Consider the following 18997-nt stretch of genomic DNA (forward strand, 5'->3'; position numbering starts at 1 on the left):
AGTTGCTAGTGAGTGCTCACGCAGTCTTCTTTGTCCTAACTGAGACCTTGTGGGTAGTTTCCACTTCAGGTACCGCTCAGCACCTGTGGCCCATGGGTCTGTGGGACGGTGCAGTCCGGGGTCTAACCGTGGGATTCATGGGGCTCAGCCTCCACACAGGGTGCGGCCAGCCCTGCCCTTCAGAGCCCTGGTCTTTGCAGGCCCATCCACCCCAAGCATGGCTGTTCCCGTTTGGGTTCCCGTCTCTCAGCCGTGTCTGAGCTTCGGGTGGTCTCCCTTCCGGGTGGGCTTGTGCTGAGCTACCCCCGCATCAGGGGAGCTCAAGCCTTCACCTCCATCCACTTCCTGCTCCCAGGTGTGTCTGAGCATCCGCTCAGACAGGCCTGGAGCCCTGTTCCTGTAGAAGCTTCCCTGGGCCCCAGGCCCCCCTTCCCACTTCAGGAATTCCCCCTCGCGTCCCACAAGACCTTGTGTGTGAGGGGGCGGTGTGCAGTGTCAGGCCCACTGCGGGGGCTCTCACCACCAGACCCCTACCTGGCTTCTGGCCCTCACGCACCCTCGGCCTGGCGCTCTGCCCCCTGTGCCTCGTTTCCCCATCTCTTGTCAGGATTGTGTATTAACCTTGTCACTAGAACCCTGTGGATGCTTTCTTTTGTGTAGATCAAAAGCAGCTGAACATTAGCAGTTTCATATCTCAGCCTAAGATATTCGCACTGTCTTTGGCAAAGATGCTAGAAGGTCATGTAAGGTGATGGCTTTGAGTGGGCAGTGGCAGGGGAGCGAGGATGGGAGGGTGCTCTCGTGAAGGGAAGGGGACGGTGGGGGTGTGCCTGGCTCGGCTTGTTCCCACCTGAGTCAGGTAGGGGCCGCCCAGAGCCTGCTGTTGAGCTCCCACACCTGCCCTAACCTGCCACGGTGTTGACTTCCCAGCCCAGGACCCCGGCATCTCCCCCAGCCAGAGTTTGTGTGCAGAAAGTTCCAGAGGCCTCACCGCAGGTTCCCTGTCGGAGAGCGGAGTGGGGCCTGTGGAGGCATGCTGCCTGGTGATCCTGGCCGTGGAGAGCAAGGTGAACAGGGTTGGCAGCTGGTACCCAGGCCCTGCCCACGGCCTGCCCATCCCCCCCCATATCCTGACCCAGCCCCACCTACAGCTTGCCCAGGCTCCACCCACACCAGAGCCAGCCCCGCCTATATCCTGATCCAGCCCCGTATACCACCTGACCCAGGTCCCACCCCAGGTCCCACTGGCTCCCAGTCTGCTGGGTTGTTCTTCTCTTGGTGGGCCTCACCCCTCCTTCCCCCACGCGGACGGGGGCTGTGGTCTGTACCCCAAGCTGTGCCCTTGGGGAAGATGCTTGGGAGTGGGGAGTTGGGGCTTGGGGCCCCACCTCGGCCACCCAAGAGCCACCAGCCTCGGGGAGCCCCTTGATACCCTTCTGTTAAGCTTTCACATTTGTGAGATCAAAGCAGGGCCGCCCCACCTTAGGTAGCCTCTGATCAGCATCCCTCCTCCCCAGCCCCGCCCACCTTCCAGCTGGGGAGTTGTTCCTCACGGGGTCGCCTCACTGGCCTGTCCCCGCTAGAAGCTCCTGCAGACACTGCCCCGTGTCCCAGGGGCAGAGCCGCCCCAGATGGGACCCTGCGTTAACGGCACACATGTGAAACACTTGTGCGGTGTCAGGAATGCCGTCCGTGTGACCTGGCCCGGGGGCTGTTCCCTCCCTGCCCCTTTCCCGTGGCTGGGACAGGAGTGGGGAGACGGTGCTGGCTGGAAGGGCAGTGGAGGAGGAGGGCCGGCAGCTGACCCTCTTGCAGGTCCAGCCAGCTTCCTGGGTGTGGGCTGGTGTCCTTGCGGCCCCGTTGGGCAGTGGGAGGCGTCAGGCCCTCGGTGCAGGCGTCCGTACTGCATCTGAGGTGTCGAACGCCCGGAAGCGGCCCAGGAAGCCTCCTCATTGTCCTCCGTTGGCAGGTCGCCGCAGAAGAGCTGTGCTCCCTGCTCGGCCAGGTCTTCCAGATCGTGTACACGGAGTCCACCATCGACTTCCTGGACAGAGCCATATTTGACGGGGCCTCGACGCCCACCCACCACCTGTCCCTTCACAGTGGTACGTGAGCAAGAGGGCCCCGCCACCCCTTCCCGCCAGGGCTCACTGTGCCGCGAGCTCGTCCCAGGACAGCGCCGGGGCACCCTTGCTGAGCGGTGACCCTGTGGCCACTGTCCCGGGGGGACGTGAGCCGATGCCCTTTGTTCCCAGACTTCACTGTTGGCGTTAATCTGCAAGTGTAGTCAAGGCACACGTGTTCCCCCCACTCCCTGCTTTAGGCCACCTGGTGGCTTCCTGAGTAACTTTGGGGGCCGGGAACACTTTTTCTGGAACCACGCCTGGCCAAAGTCACTTTACCAAACTTAGAACCCAGGGCCGGGCGGGGCTCCCAGCGCTGGGGCTGAGAGTGGGTATGGGGCCCCTTCGAAGACGAGGCCTGCCCGGGGCGGGGTGGGGGGCAATGGCAGGAAGAGCAAGGGGCCCGAAGGTGGTGTAGCCGGACCAGCGCTCAGAGCCACTTCCCCCGTGTGGGCATCTGGGGAGCGTTTTCCGGAATCTGTGAGCATGCACAAGATGCTTCAGTTGTGTGGTAGCCCACTTGAGCTCAACCTTCTAAACACTAAGAGCATCCACTTTTCAAATGCTTAGTATACTGAGGACCTGTGGCTTCTGTCAGTCAGGTGAACAGAAGGAAAGGTATTGGAGACAGCGCAGCGGTAGCCTCCGTGGCAGGCAGCCTCTGGTCTCTCTGTGGAGAGTCCAGCCCTGCACGCGCCCCCGGCGGCTCACGTGTCTCCACGAGCAGCGCAGAGCCCTTTGCGCGCTGACGAAGCTGAGGGGGCTTTCTGAGGAAGGGCTGGCTCTCTCACCTCCTCCTCGTCTCGCTGTTCACGCTGGAGCCGCCACAGCACTGCAGAGATAGCCCGGCGAGGCCGGCAGCCTGTCCTCACAGGCAGGTGGGGAGGTTGAGGCCCAGAGGCCCGCGGCTTCCGCAGTGGGTAGCAGGTGGCTTATTGAGCTATATTTAAACGTTCAGCATTGAAATTTCCAGTAGTGGTTTTTTTTGAATAAGCTTTTTTACTAAAAAGTACACAGATCGTAATTATACCGTTAAATGAGTTTTCACGAAGTAAACACAGGATGTTCAGCCTGCCCACGTGGGCTTCCTTCCTGCCGGCCTCCTCTCTGCGTGGGTGCCCTTTGTCCCCCAGCCCTCAGGTCTCCCTCTGGGGTCCAGGCACACGTGCACTCACACCACGTGTGCACATGCACCCATCACATACATCACACACACGGCACACGTACGTACATCATCACACGCGTGCACACACTCCGCACAGCACACACGCTCACGTCCTCACAGACACTTCACGTACACGAGCGTGCACACCAGACGCTCGCAGCATACACACTCCCCATGCGCGCACACTCTCAGACACGCATCCTCTGCTGGTTTCTGCCTCAGGGCCTTCCTTGCCGGGTCAGTTCTCTCCTGCTGCTGTGACAGGTCACCACGACCGAGCAGCTTGAGCCACACAGACTTAGTCTCATGGTTCTGTAGGTTCGAGTCCACCAGGGGTCTCACTGGCTCCAGTCAGGGTGCGGGCCAGCGGCCTTCCTCCTGAGACTCTGGGGAGAAGCTGTTTCCTGCCTTTTCCAGCTTCCTGTGGCCTTCCTCCCTCCACGGTCACAGCCATGGTGGCATCTCTGACCTCCTGTTGTTGCAGCTCCGTCCAGCCCCTCCCCCTCCACACCGAAGGGCCCGGGGCACACGTCGAGCCCCCTCAGATAGCCCAGGGCGTCTTCCTGTCTCAGGGTCAGCTGCCCAGCAACTTCCAGCCCCGTCGCCACGTCATCTGGCACGTGCACCTGGGGTTTGGATGGGGGCATCTTGGGGCCATTATTGTGCTCACGTCACACTCCCCTCCCACTGCCAGCAGTGTCCCTTTTCTCTCCCTGTCCCCTCCCCCTTCCCACGTTTTCGGATCCCTTTTCTCTTAAAGCTTCGCTTGCTGCGTGTGATGGTGCCTCGGCGTCCCTCCTCGTCTGTGTCACACGGACCTTAGGTCATCTCTTTGGTGTTGCCCGAGTAGCTGCTGTGTACCAGGCCCTTTGCTGGTCTGAGGGGCTCAGGCACCCTGAGGCCCCGTGTCTGTCCTTGGGGAGCAGCCATCCACCTATGGAGCCTGGCTGGGTCCAGGCTGGGGCTCAGACCTGCCGGCTCTGATCGTGGCTTCTGCCCTCACCAGCTGTGTGGCATGGGGCAAGTTGCATAACCTCTCTGATTCAGTTCCTCGTCTAAAAGTTGGAGCAGTGGTGATACCTGCTGGAATCAGAGAAGACAAAGTAGCACAGCCCCTAGGACGCTGCCGGGCGTGGTGCCCACGTCTGGTGCTTCTCTTGTCCTGGCCATTGGGAAGCCCTCTCCAGCCCTGCCACCTGGCACATCCTCCGAGAGCCAGAGCATTGTCCTGCCTCCTGCCCAGCCCTGCAGCAGATGGTGCATCTCACAAGACTCCCAGGAGGAGCAGGCACGGGTGCAGCCCAAGAGGTGCACCCCAGGGGCCTGGCCGGCTCTGCCCATGAAGGCCTGCAGGCTCCCCACCGCCAGGGCTCTGCGTCTCCTGCTTAGAGCTTGGACACTGCACTCAGTGCCCCCTCCCTCACGTAACCCGAAGCTTCTGTGTTCTGCACTTTCTGCACAGACGACTCTTCCACAAAGGTGGACATGAAGGAGTCCTATGAGACGGAAGCCAGCACTTTGTGAGTACCCCACCCTGGTGGTGCCAGTATGGCTGCCTGGCTCCACCCTCCTCATCCGTATCCCTCCCCCTGACCCCGCCCCCTCCAGGAGCCTTCCAGTGAGTGGGCTCCCCAGGGTCACACCAGTGACATCATCGCTCCACTGAGACCCTGCTAGGCTGAGGGCCCCTTCTGGGTCCTTCCCTGCACGTGTCTTTCTCTGTCCGGCCCGAGCCCCTCCCTCCGTGACGGGCCCCCTCCTCCTCTCAGACCCTGGCCCTAACTGGGCCCCCGTGGGGGGTCGAGGGTGCAGGCATGGGGCAGGGCTGGGGGGCCGCCCACCCACGGCTCGGCTCGCGTCCTTGCAGCTCCTTCCCCGAGTGTGCGCATGCAGGCGGCGTGTCGCCCTTGTCCTTCTGCATGCAGACAGCGCCCCACGCCAAGACGGTCAGTGAGAGCGAGCTGAGCGCCACGGCCGCCGAGCTGCTGCAGGACTACATGCTCACGGTACGCTGCCCGCCGCCCGCCGCCCGCCGCCGTCAGGAGGCCCCGGCCCCAGAGAGCCCACGTGCTCTAGCAGGCCTGTGCTGGGGCCGGCGGCGCCTTGGGGTTAGAATCTCCTTGCGGGGGTGGGGCAGGGTTGGGGGGAGGATGAAGGCGTGCTTCTCTGTGGGGCTGGGGGTGAGCGTGGGCGCCTTGCTTGCAACTGGGCCTCGCTGCCTTTCCCACCAGGTCAGTCTTTGGGGAGGGCGTGAGTTGGCCAAGGCCTGAGCATGGGGGCTGCTCTGGCCTCCAGGGTTGGACCACAGGCCTGTCCCTGGGTCTCTGGTGGTGGACGGTAGCGGAGGACCGGGTCACTCCCTGGAAGGGCCAGATGGGCCTTGTCATCACTCAGCAGATTCTTTTCCCCCCACCCCCCGACTTCACGTGATGTTCTCATTAGAAACTCGGTCAACTGGCTGAGCATCACTGTGGGCTCCAGGGCGCTGGTCGCTGCCCCCTGGCAGTGGTGTGCAGACACGCTCTCCGCCCACTTGCGGTCAGCCTGGTCAGCTGCGGCTGCAGGTTAGGGCGGATGGTACGGGCTCCTCTCTCTCCTGCCGGCCGGAGCTGTGGAGCTGCAGGTCCTCTGGGGTCGCGTGGGGTGTGGGCAGGGGGGCGGCAGCGCCGGTCACCACCCCGCCCCGGGCCCGGCTCTCTCGGCAGCTGCGCACCAAGCTGTCGTCGCAGGAGATCCAGCAGTTCGCGGCACTGCTGCACGAGTACCGTGATGGAGCCTCAGTGCACGAATTCTGCATCAACCTGCGGCAGCTCTACGGGGACAGCCGCAAGTTCCTGCTGCTCGGTGAGCGCTCGGCAGCCGGGGGCGCCGTTAGGAATGGGGCCAGACAGCAGGCCTGAGTGATGCGGCTGAGAGGGGCCGTCCCAGTGACGGGTGGGGACCTGCTCCCGGGGAAGCGGGAGGGGCCCCACGGGAGCCAGACTGAGGGTGAGGTGGGCGCCGTGCTGCCTGGAGAGAGGGCCGGGGGAGGCTCTGCAAGGAGGTGGCGCTTGGGCAGGTTTGGGAGGCGGGACAGGAGCTTGCTGGGCGGGGTGGGGGTGAAGACGCCACTCCCGGTGAAGGGCGGCCTTAGCCGAGGCCCCGAGAGCTTAGCACGAGGAGTCAGCGCAGCGGGCGGGGGTGCCTAGAGCCTGCCATGGACAGGGCCCTGGACGGCTGCCCAGGCGTGCGAGGCTGGTAGCGCCTCTGCTTTCCCCACGCTGACCCCGGAGAACACGGCTAGTTGAGGGTGGCTGGTGGAGGCTCCTGGGTCCTGGGCTCTGCCCCCAACGGTCCAGTGGGGGCGCACCGCTCATGGGGGTGAAGGGCTGGAAGCGGACCTGCTGCGTCCAGTCCGAGCTCTTGCTGACCCCACTGCCCCCTGGAGTCAGTCGCCACCCGACGCTGGGGTCCATGGCCCCTGTTCGTATTGTCCTCACATAGGAGGGGGTCTCTGTCCAGGAAATGGGTGGTCAGCCGGGCGCCAGGAGCACAGCTGGGCGGCGGGGTCCAGTGCTCGGAGCCCAGCATCAGCCTCCCCTCCGCCCTCTCCTCTCCTCTCCTCCATCTGGAAACCTGCGCAGTGGGGCTTCTGTGAGGACTGAGGGGAGTGACGCGAGGGTGTGGCTCCAGGCCCACGCCTGCCCCGCTGCAGAGGCAGGGCGGGGCCAGATGCGGGCGGGTGGTGGGGTGGCCCCCCCCACCCCGGGCCGTGGGCTTTGTGCGGGAGCCTCAGGGTCAGGTGTGCTATGTCTGTGCAGGTCTGCGGCCCTTCATCCCCGAGAAGGACAGCCAGCACTTCGAGAACTTCCTGGAGACCATCGGGGTGAAGGACGGCCGCGGGATCATCACCGACAGCTTCGGCAGGTACCGACGGGCCATGAGCTCCACCTCCACCTCCACCTCCAATGGGAACAGGGCCGCGGGCAGCTCTGATGACCAGTCCGCGCCCTCGGAGGGGGACGAGTGGGACCGCATGATCTCGGACATCAGCAACGACATCGAGGCGCTGGGCTGCAGCATGGACCAGGACTCGGCCTGATGGCGCCGGAACCCCTGCCCGCCGCCCTCCCCGCGCGGGGCCCCGGGCGCAGGTGGCTCTACTGTGAAGGAGGCACCCTGGTGCTGGGGCGGAAGGCCGCGCTGCGCCCCCCTGCATGCCACCCTGCCTCGGGAGGGGGTCTTGTCAGCCAGACCCCGGACAGCTGTCATTTTGCACATGACGTTTCTATTGAAACTCTCAGAGACCTTAAAAAGAAGTTTACTGCAATGTGAATAATTTATCTCTGCTTGCTAGCGTGTTCCTGCTCCAGTGGGGTAGGAGCCGGGATGTGCGCTCTGGCCTCTGTCTCAGACCCGCATGCCCAGGCTGGGCACAGTGGGCTGGGCGCTCATGCCCGCTGCCTAAGGGGAGGGCCTGATTTGGGGTTGTGGACACAGGGCAGAGAGCAGGTGTCCTAAGCACACGTGGATGTGAACATCAGGCCCCCGCTGGGGGGACCTGGGCACTGGGCTGCCTGAGGGGCACTGGCTGTCCTCCCCCCTCACCCAAGCCCCAGTCCCCGGCTCTCATCCACTGTCATGGTGGTCTCCACAGCAGACCTGCACACCACCGCTTCACCGGAAGTGCAGTCCCCACCCTGAGAGTGCGTCGTCTTGCAGCCCAGGGTCCCCGGTCGTCAGGAAGGCCAGTGGGGGCACTGTGCCCACCTCTTCAAGGCCCTTTGCCTCGTTCCCCCCTGGGCTCAGCCCCTCCTGTGCCCTTAGGACATGGGGAGGCAGTGGTGGTGACCCCAGGGCAGGGCCGTCGGGTTGCAGGCTGGGGCCTGGGCACTGCTGTGTGGGCGCGGGAGGGCCCTGCTCCAGGACTGCTTCCTCGCCCGCAAGACACCTGCGCTTTGCTGCGAGGCCCCTGACCGCGTGTGGGGGAAGCACCAGGCTCAGCAGGGTGGGTACTTGAGCCCCCAGGAGGGAGGGCAGGGCCGTGGGCTCGCGGTGAGGCCGTGTGGGAACCAGACGGGGGTCTGCAGCCCTCTGGGCTCCCCCCCTGCTGAGGGGCGGGGCAGGATGGGAGGAGGGGTCTCACACTTGGCTCTGGCCCCGGCTCTCCTGGAGCTGGTTGTGGGCCTGGATTGGGCAAAGCTAAGGGAGACCGTTGGTAGGTGTTGTCTCTAGGCATGTGTGCAAATCGAACTGCCCTGGAAGCATCTGGAACAGCTAAAGACAGCCATCTAGTCCAGGGGCCAGCGCCTCCACAGCCCACCCTGGGCTTGAGCACAGAGGGGACCTGGTGTCCCAGGAGTGTTCTGTGGCCAGTCAGGAACTGCTCCTCCTCTCCGGGGGCTCCACGCACACGTGGCCTCCCACTTCGTGGTCTCCCTCTTCTGTCCTGGGGCATGGCTCCCACCCTGCAGATCCCTGGCCTTTGTAGGAGAGAGGAGAGGACACGGGGAGGACAGTGACTCCTAGAGCTGGGCCGTGGTGAGGGGCCAGGAACTTCGGGGCATGAACTGCTGAGTCCCTGAGCAAACGCTGCCTTCCTGCAGCTGCTGCGGCTCAGGGGCCCTGCAGAAAATTCTGAGCCCCTGTGTCTGGGGAGTTCCTTCCGGAAACTGCAGTCCCCAGGCCCATACCTGGGGCCGCAGCCAGGTGACTGGACTGCCCGCAATCTCTGGGCAAGTTGGGCGCCCTGGGACACGGGGGAGGGACCACCACCCTCTGGGACTTGGGGGAAGGACCGCCACCCTCCTTGGGGCCTGCGTGGCTTCAGGAAGCCTCTTCACGCTTCCTCCGACCCGTTTAGCCAGAGCCTGCGCTGGGGGAGCCTTTGGAGGAGCAGAGAGGCGATGAGGGGACACTGGTTTATTGAGCAGCAGAGCTGGGGGGCAGGGGTGGAGCCAGGTCTCTGGTCAGCAGCTACATTGTCAGCTCCTGCAGGAAGCGCACAAAGAGAGGGTCACGTTATGTGAGGCCACAGCGGAGATGGCAGCAAGGCGCCTGCGAAGGGGCCGGCCACTCACCATGATGGCGTTGACGATATCGCTCTGGTTGTCCCTCAGGGCCCGCACGGCCTTGGCCCTTGACACGTTGGCCTGCGCCATCACCAGCTCAATATCCCGAAGCTCCAGCCCCGTCTCGTCCACCTGGAACGAGGCAAGCAGGGAGGTGTTGTAGCGGTCCCCTCCCCTGGGAAGAGGCCCCCAGCAAAGCTGCCCCCCTCGTGGGGCTGGGCCTGTGCCCCTGGGCCTCACCTCCTCGTCGTCGTCCTCTTCCTCCTCCTTGCACTCTGGCCTCACCCTCGGCCCTGGCGCTGACTCGGGGACCAGGGCGGAGGGCTCTGAGGGTACCTTGAACTTCTCAGCCGCAGCTCTGTGCACCTGCTGGGACAGGTCCTCGATCTGCAGCACAGAGCACAGCTGTCAGCCGAGCCCACGCCCCCAGCCCCCGGCCCCCGCCCCGCGCCCACGGCCGGCCAGTTGGACCTTGGCCTCGCCGAAGACCACGTAGGTGTCCGAGGCCGGGCTCTTAAAGACGTCAGGCTTGGCGATGACAAAGAGGATGTTCTTGGACTTCTGGATGGTGATCCTGGTGACCCCCTGGATCTGTCGTAAGCCCAGCTTGGACATCGCCTGGGGGCACAGCGGTCTCAGGCCCGGGCAGCAGCCCCAGAGGTCCCCGGTGGGGGCTGGGGGAGGGGAAGGTGGCACGCTGCCAGGGTCACAAGGGCTCTGCCACCGACTCCCGGGGACCCTCTGTGGACCCTCCCAGCTGGCCCCCAGTGTGTACAAGAGGGTGTCAGACCCGGGCTGAGAGGCCACATCAGCTGACAGCCCAGGCCCAGTTACTTGCACGAGGTGTCCCGTTACTGCCTTTACCCAACGGCCCCTGCCAATGGACTTCATCGGCCATGGGGTGGGAAGGGGTCCCCTTATGCAGCCAGCTCCAGTCCTGAGTGCTTGGGTTGCAGGCCAGCCTGGTCCCTCCCGGGGGTGCAGGGTCCCAGCAGGGCCCCAGCCCACCTTTCGGGCCTTCTTCTCACTGCGGCTCTGCTTGACTTTGGTGACGGTCTCCTCGCTCCCGCCGCCTGCCGGGGCCTGAGCAACAGAGGGGTCTGAGCACCCGAGGGTGGGGCGTGGAGCCCTCCCAGGGCTGCATGTCCCCCCCGCGGTAGGGCACCTGGGCTGGGCACTGCGCGGTCCGCGGTCCCGAGAGGTCCTGCTCCTCCAGCTCCGCCGACGACTCCCCGTGGCTGTCTGAGTGCTGGCCGGAGCCCGGAGCCTGCGGTGAGTCTGAGGACAGGGCAGGTGTGAGGGTGGCCTCCGCCTTCCGGACGGGGGCCTGGGGGCGAGCAGCACTGGCTCTGCGCCGGGGGGTGGCGTCCCTGCCCCTTGCAGCCCCCGGCTCAGGACACTGCTCCAGCCTGGATGCCCCTCACCTTCTTCCAAACTGTCCTGGTCATCCTGCTGCTCGGCGGCTGGGAGCCCTCGAGGTCCGGCTGGGCTCCGGAGCCCAGAGCCAGGAGGCACTTGGCAGGGGGGCGAGATCCTCGAGGCCAGGTCTTTGGCATGGGTAGCCCCCTTGGGGGCCGCCTTGGGGCTGAGGAGGGGGGAGTGGGGCGGGAGGCTGACCTGCCCGGCCCCGGGGGGATTCTTGGTCCCTGAGAAGGCAGCCACCGCCCGCTGGCCTCTTGCCCTCGGTGGTGGGAGCCCCAGAGAGCCCAGGGGCTCCGCGCCCTCCCCCAAGTCTTCCCCGGGGACCTGGCAAGGGCAGGGGCCAGGGGGTGCCGCGCGGTGGGGGACTGTCTGCACGAGGACACCAGGAGCGGAGGACTCGGCGCCCTGGATGCTGTCTTGGGGTGCACCGGGCAGGCCCCCTGGGGGGCTTCGTGGAGGCTGCGGCGGGGAGGAGCCGAGGACTCCCAGGGCTGCCCGGGCCTGCTCTCCGCTGTGCAGGCCCCGCACAGGCTCTGGCTGCCTTGAGGGCAGTGGAAATGCCAGGGCAGGATCTTTGGGACAGCTCCCTCCCAGCCTGGGTACAGCCCTTGATAGAGACTCTGGGCAGGAGCCCAGCCCAGCCTCTGAGGCCACAGCCACGGGAAGCCCGGGCCCCAGGGCGGCCCTTCCCTCCTCCACTGGGCTTGGGGGCCCCACCTGGCCAGCCTCCGGGCTGGCAGCAGGACATGCCCCTGGGCTGCAGACGACTGCCTTTAGAACTCCACGCCCCTGGTTCTCAGCCCCTGGGGCCTCCTTTAGGGGTGAGCTGGGCTCAGCTCCATCACCCCCATGCACACGGGCATCAGGACAGGCTCCCCGCTCAGGTGCCAAAAGGTCCTTGGCTACTTCCTCCCCACTGGAGTCAGGCTCTGGGGGACTTGGGGCCTCCGTGGCAGGCTCAGGTGTGCCTGGGGCCTCCGTGGCAGGCTCAGGTGTGCCTGGGGCCTCCGTGGCAGGCTCAGGTGTGTCTGGGGTCTCTGTGGCAGATTTAGAAGGGCCTGCATCTCCGTCCAAGGGTATCCGAGCATCTGCAGCTGGTTCCAGGCCACCCAGATGGATCTGATCCAAGGCCAGAGAGTCTGAGCCTCCAGTGTGGTCTGGGTCCCTTTTCTCAGGCGCTGGCCTCAGTTCCAAAGTCTTGCCTCCTTTCTGTTGGGCTGTGGTGGTCATGGGCTCTGTCCCTAGGGTGTAGCCTTTGTCAGCCTGCAAGGCCTGAGGGCTGGCCTTGGTGGCAGATCCTTGGCTAGAGGGGAGGCCTGCATCCTGCAGGGGCGGGGATGCGGTCAGGTCCACTTCATCCGACTGGGGCTCAGGGCTGGCCTTGGAGGAAGATCTCTGGACCAAAGGGAGGTCTGCATCCTGCAGGGGCAGGGATGCTGTCAGGTCCACTTCTTCTGGCTGGGGCTCAGGGCTGGCCTCGGAGGCAGATCCCTGGACCGAGAGGAGGCCAGCATCCTGCAGGGGCAGGGATGCTGTCAGGTCCACTTCTTCCAACTGGGGCTCAGGGCTGGCTTCAGAGGCAGATCCTTGGCCAGAGGGTAGGCCTTCATCCTGCAGGGGCTGGGATGCGATCAGGTCCACTTCTTCTGGCTGGGGCTCAGGGCTGGCCTCAAAGGCAGATCCCTGGACCAAGGGGAAGCCTGCATCCTGCAGGGGCAAGGATGCTGCTGGTTCCACTTCTTCTGGCTGGGGCTCAGGGCTGGCCTCGGAGGCAGATCCCTGGACCGAGAGGAGGCCAGCATCCTGCAGGGGCAGGGATGCTGTCAGGTCCACTTCTTCCGGCTGGCGCTCAGGGCTGGCCTCAAAGGCAGATCCCTGGACCGAGAGGAGGCCAGCATCCTGCAGGGGCAGGGATGCTGTCAGGTCCACTTCTTCGGGCTGGGGCTCAGGGCTGGCCTCGGGGGCAGATCCCTGGTCAGAGGGAAGACCTGCATCCTGCAGGGGCAAGGATGCCGTCAGGTCTACTTCTTCCTGCTGGGGCTCAGGGCTGGCCTCGGGGGCAGGTCCCTGGTCAGAGAGAAGACCTGCATCCTGCAGGGGCAAGGATGCCGTCAGGTCTACTTCTTCCGGCTGGGGCTCAGGGCTGGCCTCGGGGGCAGATCCCCGGTCAGAGGGAAGGCCTGTCTGCTGTAGGGGCAAGGATGCCGTCAGGTCCACTTCTTCCGGCTGGGGCTCAGGGCTGGCCTCGGGGGCAGATCCCCGGTCAGAGGGAAGGCCTGTATGCTGTAGGGGCAAGGATGCCGTCAGGTCCACTTCTTCTGGCTGGGGCTCAGGGCTAGCCTCGGGGGCAGATCCTTGGCCAGAGGGGAGGCCTGCATCCTGCAGGGGCAAAGATGCAGTCAGGTCCACTTCCGGCTGGGGCTCAGGGCTGGTCTCAGAGGCAGATCCTTGGCCAGAGGGGAGGCCTGCATCCTGCAGGGGCAGGGATGCCATCAGGTCCACTTCTTCCAGCTGCGGCTCAGGGCTGGCCTTGGGGGCAGATCCCTGGTCAGAGGGAAGGCCTGTATGCTGTAGGGGCAAGGATGCCGTCAGGTCCACTTCTTCTGGCTGGGGCTCAGGGCTGGCCTCGGGGGCAGATCCTTGGCCAGAGGGGAGGCCTGCATCCTGCAGGGGCAAAGATGCCGTCAGGTCCACTTCTTCCGGCTGGGGCTCAGGGCTGGCCTCGGGGGCAGATCCTTGGCCAGAGGGGAGGCCTGCATCCTGCAGGGGCAAGGATGCCGTCAGGTCCACTTCCGGCTGGGGCTCAGGGCTGGTCTCAGAGGCAGATCCTTGGCCAGAGAGGAGGCCTGCATCCTGCAGGGGCAGGGATGCCGTCAGGTCCACTTCCTCCAGCTGGGGCTCAGGGCTGGCCTTGGGGGCAGATGCCTGGTCAGAGGGAAGGCCTGCATCCTGCAGGGGCCGGGATGCCGTCAGGTCCACTTCTTCCGGCTGGGGCTCAGGGCTGGCCTCGGGGGCAGATCCCTGGTCAGAGGGGAGGTCTGCATCCCGCAGGGGCAGGGATGCCGTCAGGTCCACTTCTTCCGGCTGGGGCTCAGGGCTGGCCTCGGGGGCAGATCCCTGGTCAGAGGGAAGGCCTGCATCCTGCAGGGGCAGGGATGCTGTCAGGTCCACTTCTTCCGGCTGGGGCTCAGGGCTGTCCTGGGGGACAGGTCCCTGGTCAGAGGGAAGGCCTGCATCCTGCAGGGGCAGGGATGCCATCAGGTCCACTTCTTCCGGCTGGGGCTCAGGGCTGTCCTCGGGGGCAGATCCCTGGCCACAGGGGAGGCCTGCATCCTGCAGGGGCAAAGATGCGGTCAGGTCCACTTCTTCTGGCTGGGGCTCATGGCTGGCCTTGGGGGCAGATCCCTGGTCAGAGGGAAGGCCTGTATGCTGTAGGGGCAAGGATGCCGTCAGGTCCACTTCCGGCTGGGGCTCAGGGCTGGTCTCAGAGGCAGATCCTTGGCCAGAGAGGAGGCCTGCATCCTGCAGGGGCAGGGATGCCGTCAGGTCCACTTCTTCCGGCTGGGGCTCAGGGCTGGCCTCGGGGGCAGATCCCTGGTCAGAGGGAAGGCCTGCATCCTGCAGGGGCAGGGATGCTGTCAGGTCCACTTCTTCCGGCTGGGGCTCAGGGCTGTCCTGGGGGACAGATCCCTGGCCAGACGGAAGGCCTGCATCCTGCAGGGGCAGGGATGCCATCAGGTCCACTTCTTCTGGCTGGGGCTCAGGGCTGTCCTCGGGGGCAGATCCCTGGCCACAGGGGAGGCCTGCATCCTGCAGGGGCAAAGATGCGGTCAGGTCCACTTCTTCTGGCTCGGGCTCAGGGCTGGCCTGGGGCTCAGATCCCTGGCCATAGGGGAGGCCTGCATCCTGCAGGGGCAAGGATGCCGTCAGGTCCACTTCTTCTGGCTGGGGCTCAGGGCTGGCCTGGTGCTCAAATCCCTGGCCAGTGGGGAAGCCTGCATCCTGCAGGGGCGGGGATGCTGCCGGTTCCACTTCTCCTGCCTGGGGCTCAGGGCTGCCTGCAGCGGCAAACTCCTGGCCTATTTCTTCCTTCAGGTTCTGCAGAGAGTCGAGGCCCGCCTCTTCCTTCGAAGTCTGGGGCTCTAAGCCTAAGGCAGCGCCGTCTCCCTCCTGCAGGGACTGAGGTGTGATTGTGGCAACAGGTGCTGGTCCCATGGTGGAGCCTGCCTCTGCTGCCCAGGCCTGAGGGGTCACCCCAGTGAGGCCTGGGGCTTTCTGTGGGACGTGAGGGGCCATAGCAGCAGCGGACACCTGGCCTGGAGCGGGGCCCACCCCGGTTATATCGGAGATGGGTTCCTGGCTCTTGGCAGCCCGGCCAACCTCTCCCTCGGACACCCCAAGAGTGGGCTCAGGGCCCCAGGAGGCGGCCTCACCAGGGCTGTCCTGGAGCAGGGTGGTGGGCTGTGCGTGGGGCTCCCCGCTGTACAGTCTCTCATCATCACCCCCCGCGTAGGAGGCGGAGTCGGGGTCAGAGGAGGCGGCCGAGGTGTCATCTCGGAAGGCGAAGGCCTCGTCCATGCCCTCAGCGATGGACAGGTCGGACAGCGACTGCAGCGAGGAGGCGAACGTGCTGTCGTCCTCGCCCTGCCCGGCCAGGTCCTCTCTGGGGCTGGGGGCCTCCTGCTCGCCCTCCTCCGCCTGTTCCTCCTCCTCTTCCTCGGCGGGCAGCGGCGTCACCTCGACAGCCTCCACCTGGAAGATGAGGCTGCCCTGGAAGGGCAGGAGGGAAGCAGGGATCATCGGGTCGTTGGCCAGGAAGTCCAGCTCGAAGAAATGGCCCTCCTGGCCCCAGGAAGAGCTGCTGTCTGCTGAGAGGCTGGACTCTGGGGACGAGGTGTCTGGGGTCCCGGCAAGGGGCAGCTCCCTCTCATCAGCCACAGACCCAGGTGGGGAGAAGCCCCAGCCTGAGGGCACATCCAGCCCATCAGCCGGGGCCTGCAGGCTCACGGAGCAGGATGGGGACGAGGCCCAGCTGTCCCCGTCTGCCGTGATGTAGGAGCCTGAGGGCGAGGCTGGCGGCGAGTTCCCCAGCTCAGCCTGGGCATCCTGGGCATCCCTGTGGGGCCCGGGGCCAGGGAGCAGGGTGGAGGCTGTCTCGGTCGGGGTGGAGGGAGGGGTGAAGTAGGAATCAGAGTCGGGGGCAGGGAAAGGCACAGGAGGGTCACCCTGAGAACACAACTCGGGGGGTGGGTTCAGGCTGGCGTGCCCACCCTCCCAGTCCCTGAGCTCTGGCAGGGTTGCCCTGGGCAGTGGGGATGCCCGGCACGTCTCCTCGCCCATCACAATCCGGGGCTCCAGGGAGGCTGGGAGAGGACCTTCAGCAGGCCGAACCTCGGGGGACCCTGGGCTGGGGCCGCCCTCTGCCTGGACTGCCCAGGCCGAGGGGGCGCGTCCCGGCCCTGCATCCCAGCTGGCTCCGTCAGGCGGGGGCCGGGCACCCGGCTTGCTGGGCAGGAACGTGAGAGCCAGGGCACTGGGCTCAGGCGTCAGGACACAGTGCTCCAGCTGGTCCCCCCTCGGGGTGGTAGGCGCAGCCGCATCGCAGGACAGATCTGTGGAGAGAGAAGGGCGTGAGAAGGGCAGGCATCTTCCCTGAGAAGCAGCTCCCAGGCTGCAGCCGTCCCCCCCTCAGACGGGAGTTGAGCACAGGGCTGGGGGCCCGCGGGGGTGGGTGTCCGCTGAAAAGAGAGGTCACGAGAGGGAAAGGCGATTGCTGTGCCTGGGGGAGGATTTCCAAGAGTTCTGACCACAGTGAGCAGCTTGAGGTCTGGCTCTTCTCCGAGATGCTCAGTAAAGATGAGACCAGCTCCCGTCGCCTCGGACACTAGCCTGCTGACTCCTTGCCCGTAATCTGCGCTGCCTCGGCCGGGCTTGCCAGGAGAGGCTTGCTCATGACCCCCCAGGTCAGTGGGCCCCCAGGGAGTAGGAGGCCTGCACTCCACTCAGCTCTGGAACATTCCAGATCTCACGCCTGCTGTGAAGTGGGGCTCTTGCTTCTCTGCCTCATCTCTCCCCTTTCCTCGCTGCCTGCACCTGAGGCCAAGCTGTCGGGGTCTCCCTGGGCTCCACCCCACCCCTGTTCCCAGAGCTGGCACGTGCACGAGGGGAAGCAGGGGCCATGGCGTGTGGTCCTCAGGCAGGACGTCCCAGCTCAGCCAGAGGCCGTGCTGGCAGTGGTGCTGGCCCTCCGGGGAAGCAGAGGCGGCCCTGCCCTGCCCTGTGTGCAGCTGTGGGGGCCTGAGAGAGCGTCCAGCTGAGTCTCCACGGTGGCAGCCACCCCGCAGGGCTGGCAGGCCTGGCTCCCTCTGCCAGGGACATCTGTGGGGCATCTCACGGCAGTGGACAGGGGCTGCCCAGGCCCCGGCCACATTCTCTGGAGGGTTCCTGTTCTACCATGCTCACCCAAGACCTCCCACAAGTACATCTCCTATGCCTCAGCTTTCAGTCTGCAAAGGGGAGTGTCTGCCAGGATTAGAGGGGAGCTTACGCAGGGGCAGCCCCCTCCCCAGGCTGCCCGCCGGCAGTGGCAGAACCCGGACCCTTGGGCCACACTGCTGGGGTGCTGGCGTGGCCAGGGGGTCCAGAGAAGGGGGTCCTTTGGGGCCACTGGAGTGCGATGAATACCTAACTCCTAGAGGTGGGTGTGGCAGGCAGGGCTGGGTGCTGGAGACCAGGCTCTTGGCACTGAGCCTGGTGTGGTACCCCTGTGCACCGCACTGGACTCCAGGGCCCCAAGACAGCCAGAGGGTGGAGCTGGGCCAAGGGAGCAGAGGAAGGGAAGCCAAAGGTCAAAGGCTTTTGTGCCTCATTCAAGGTCGCCAAACAGTCCAAGCACAGCCAGCCCTACCGCACTTCACCGGACTCAGAGGGAGGCCAGGCCCCTGGACACAGCCCTGGTTTCAGCCCCAGGGGACTTCTCACCCACAGTCGGGTGCCCTTGGCCCTCCCGGAGGCTCACATGGCTGACCTCCTGGCCGGTGGCCATCGCTGGCTGGTTCTCCCAGGCCCAGGCAGATTCCCTCCCACACTTGCTGACTGAGTCTGTCCAAGGATTCGGGCCTGCACTCCAGGGCTACTGCTCCCCAGGCCATGCTCCCCCAGGGCCTCCCACATTCCAGACCTCAGCCGGCACCTCCGGCTTCCCCAGGCTCCAGCTCCAGCCCTGTTCCTCCCTCCTGAGCCAGGACCAGTTGCCAGCCCTGAGGCGGCTCTCAAGCATCTGGAGGGGCGGGTGCCCCGCGCATCCCCAGTGGCCAGGGTGCAGTTGACAACTCGCGGCCGCGAGGCTCCTTGCTCCCCTCAGACAATGGGGCGCGGCAGGGGACCCTGGCGGGGAGCGCACGGAGCCCTGGACGCTCGAAGGCCTTCAAGTCGCTTCTGGCTGCTGGAGGACATCCCAGCTCCACCCCGCCCTTCCCTGCAGTCCTGAGTGGGGGCCAGGGCTGGGCTAGGATTCCGGTGCCCGGAGGGTCAGGAGACCAAGGAAGGGGATGGAGCGGGGATGGAGAAGGGAGAGGGACGGAGGGAGGGCGGGGAGCGGAGAGGAAACGGGGACGGAGATGGTTCGGGGACGGGGACGGAGAGAGAGGGGTGGAGAGGGGACGGGGACGACGGGAGGGGTTGGTGGAGACACACGCAGGCGGGAGAGCCCCGCGGCCTCACCTGTGCGGGGCCCTGTTCCGCCCGCCTCCGGCAGCAGCAGCTCGGAGCGGGCAGCTTCCCCCGGCATGGCCTGGCCGTACGCCCGTCCCTCCGTCCCCTGTCTGTCCGTGAGTCCGTCCCGCGGAGCCTGCGCGGCCACCGCCCCTCGGCCGGGGGGTGAAGAGGGTCAGTGGATGACGTCAGCGCCGCCCCGCCCGCCCAGCGCTCCGAGTGAGCGTGCGCGGGCGCGCCAGGCACTGCGGTGCGCCGGGAGCGGAGGGGGTGGGACAGCCTCCTTCCCTCCCCATGCCCCACCCCGGCTGCACTCTCCACCCGCGGTCCGCGGCCCCGCCTTTCCCGCAGCATCACCCCTCCGCCCCCACTAACGGGAGAGGGGTTCAGGGCCAGTCGGAGGCGTCAGCCCTTAGCCGGGTCGGGAAGAGTCAGAGGGTCGCCAGAATTCGGGGTGCGGGGCCGGGGGCGGTGTTGGAGGTTCTGGTGGGCGGAGCGCTTTGGGGGAGGCGGCGGCGTAGTAC

The 18997-nt window shown here is 65.8% G+C and overlaps 2 protein-coding genes across 9 annotated transcripts in view; one reads left to right on the forward strand and one right to left on the reverse strand.

The window, feature by feature from the left end:
- The window catches only part of CCM2 (CCM2 scaffold protein), a 55455-nt gene extending 47849 nt beyond the window's left edge, over window positions 1-7606 (forward strand). For all 8 annotated transcript variants that reach the window (XM_060107527.1, XM_060107529.1, XM_060107522.1 and 5 more), the window contains 6 exons: window positions 931-1067; window positions 1970-2105; window positions 4751-4808; window positions 5156-5294; window positions 5994-6132; window positions 7089-7606. In XM_060107527.1, the coding sequence (XP_059963510.1) occupies window positions 931-1067; window positions 1970-2105; window positions 4751-4808; window positions 5156-5294; window positions 5994-6132; window positions 7089-7369 (890 nt within the window). In that variant the 3' untranslated portion in view covers window positions 7370-7606. The remainder of the gene's footprint in view (window positions 1-930; window positions 1068-1969; window positions 2106-4750; window positions 4809-5155; window positions 5295-5993; window positions 6133-7088) is intronic.
- Window positions 7607-9162: 1556 nt separating this feature from the next.
- On the reverse strand, window positions 9163-18664 carry NACAD (NAC alpha domain containing). Its single transcript, XM_060108248.1, has 8 exons — window positions 18483-18664; window positions 10763-16372; window positions 10504-10616; window positions 10347-10421; window positions 9810-9956; window positions 9579-9725; window positions 9348-9470; window positions 9163-9258 (listed from the first exon to the last, which is right to left on the reverse strand). Exons 1-8 carry the CDS (start codon window positions 18547-18549, stop codon window positions 9244-9246), a joined length of 6297 nt encoding a protein of 2098 aa, XP_059964231.1. The 5' UTR covers window positions 18550-18664; the 3' UTR covers window positions 9163-9243.
- Window positions 18665-18997: the final 333 nt, after the last annotated feature.

The sequence above is a fragment of the Mesoplodon densirostris genome, chromosome 9 (genome assembly GCF_025265405.1).
Source record: "Mesoplodon densirostris isolate mMesDen1 chromosome 9, mMesDen1 primary haplotype, whole genome shotgun sequence".
In the NCBI taxonomy this organism is placed as follows: Eukaryota; Metazoa; Chordata; class Mammalia; order Artiodactyla; family Ziphiidae; genus Mesoplodon; species Mesoplodon densirostris.

Coding starts and splice junctions, on each gene's coding strand:
- NACAD (XM_060108248.1), bottom strand. CDS start 18,549: ATGCCGGGGGAAGCTGCCCGCTCCGAGCTGCTGCTGCCGGAGGCGGGC. Junction 10,617..10,762: donor CCAGGACAGTTTGGAAGAAG/GTGAGGGGCATC, acceptor CCCTGTCCTCAG/ACTCACCGCAGGCTCCGGGC. Junction 9,957..10,346: donor GTGAGAAGAAGGCCCGAAAG/GTGGGCTGGGGC, acceptor CTGTGCCCCCAG/GCGATGTCCAAGCTGGGCTT.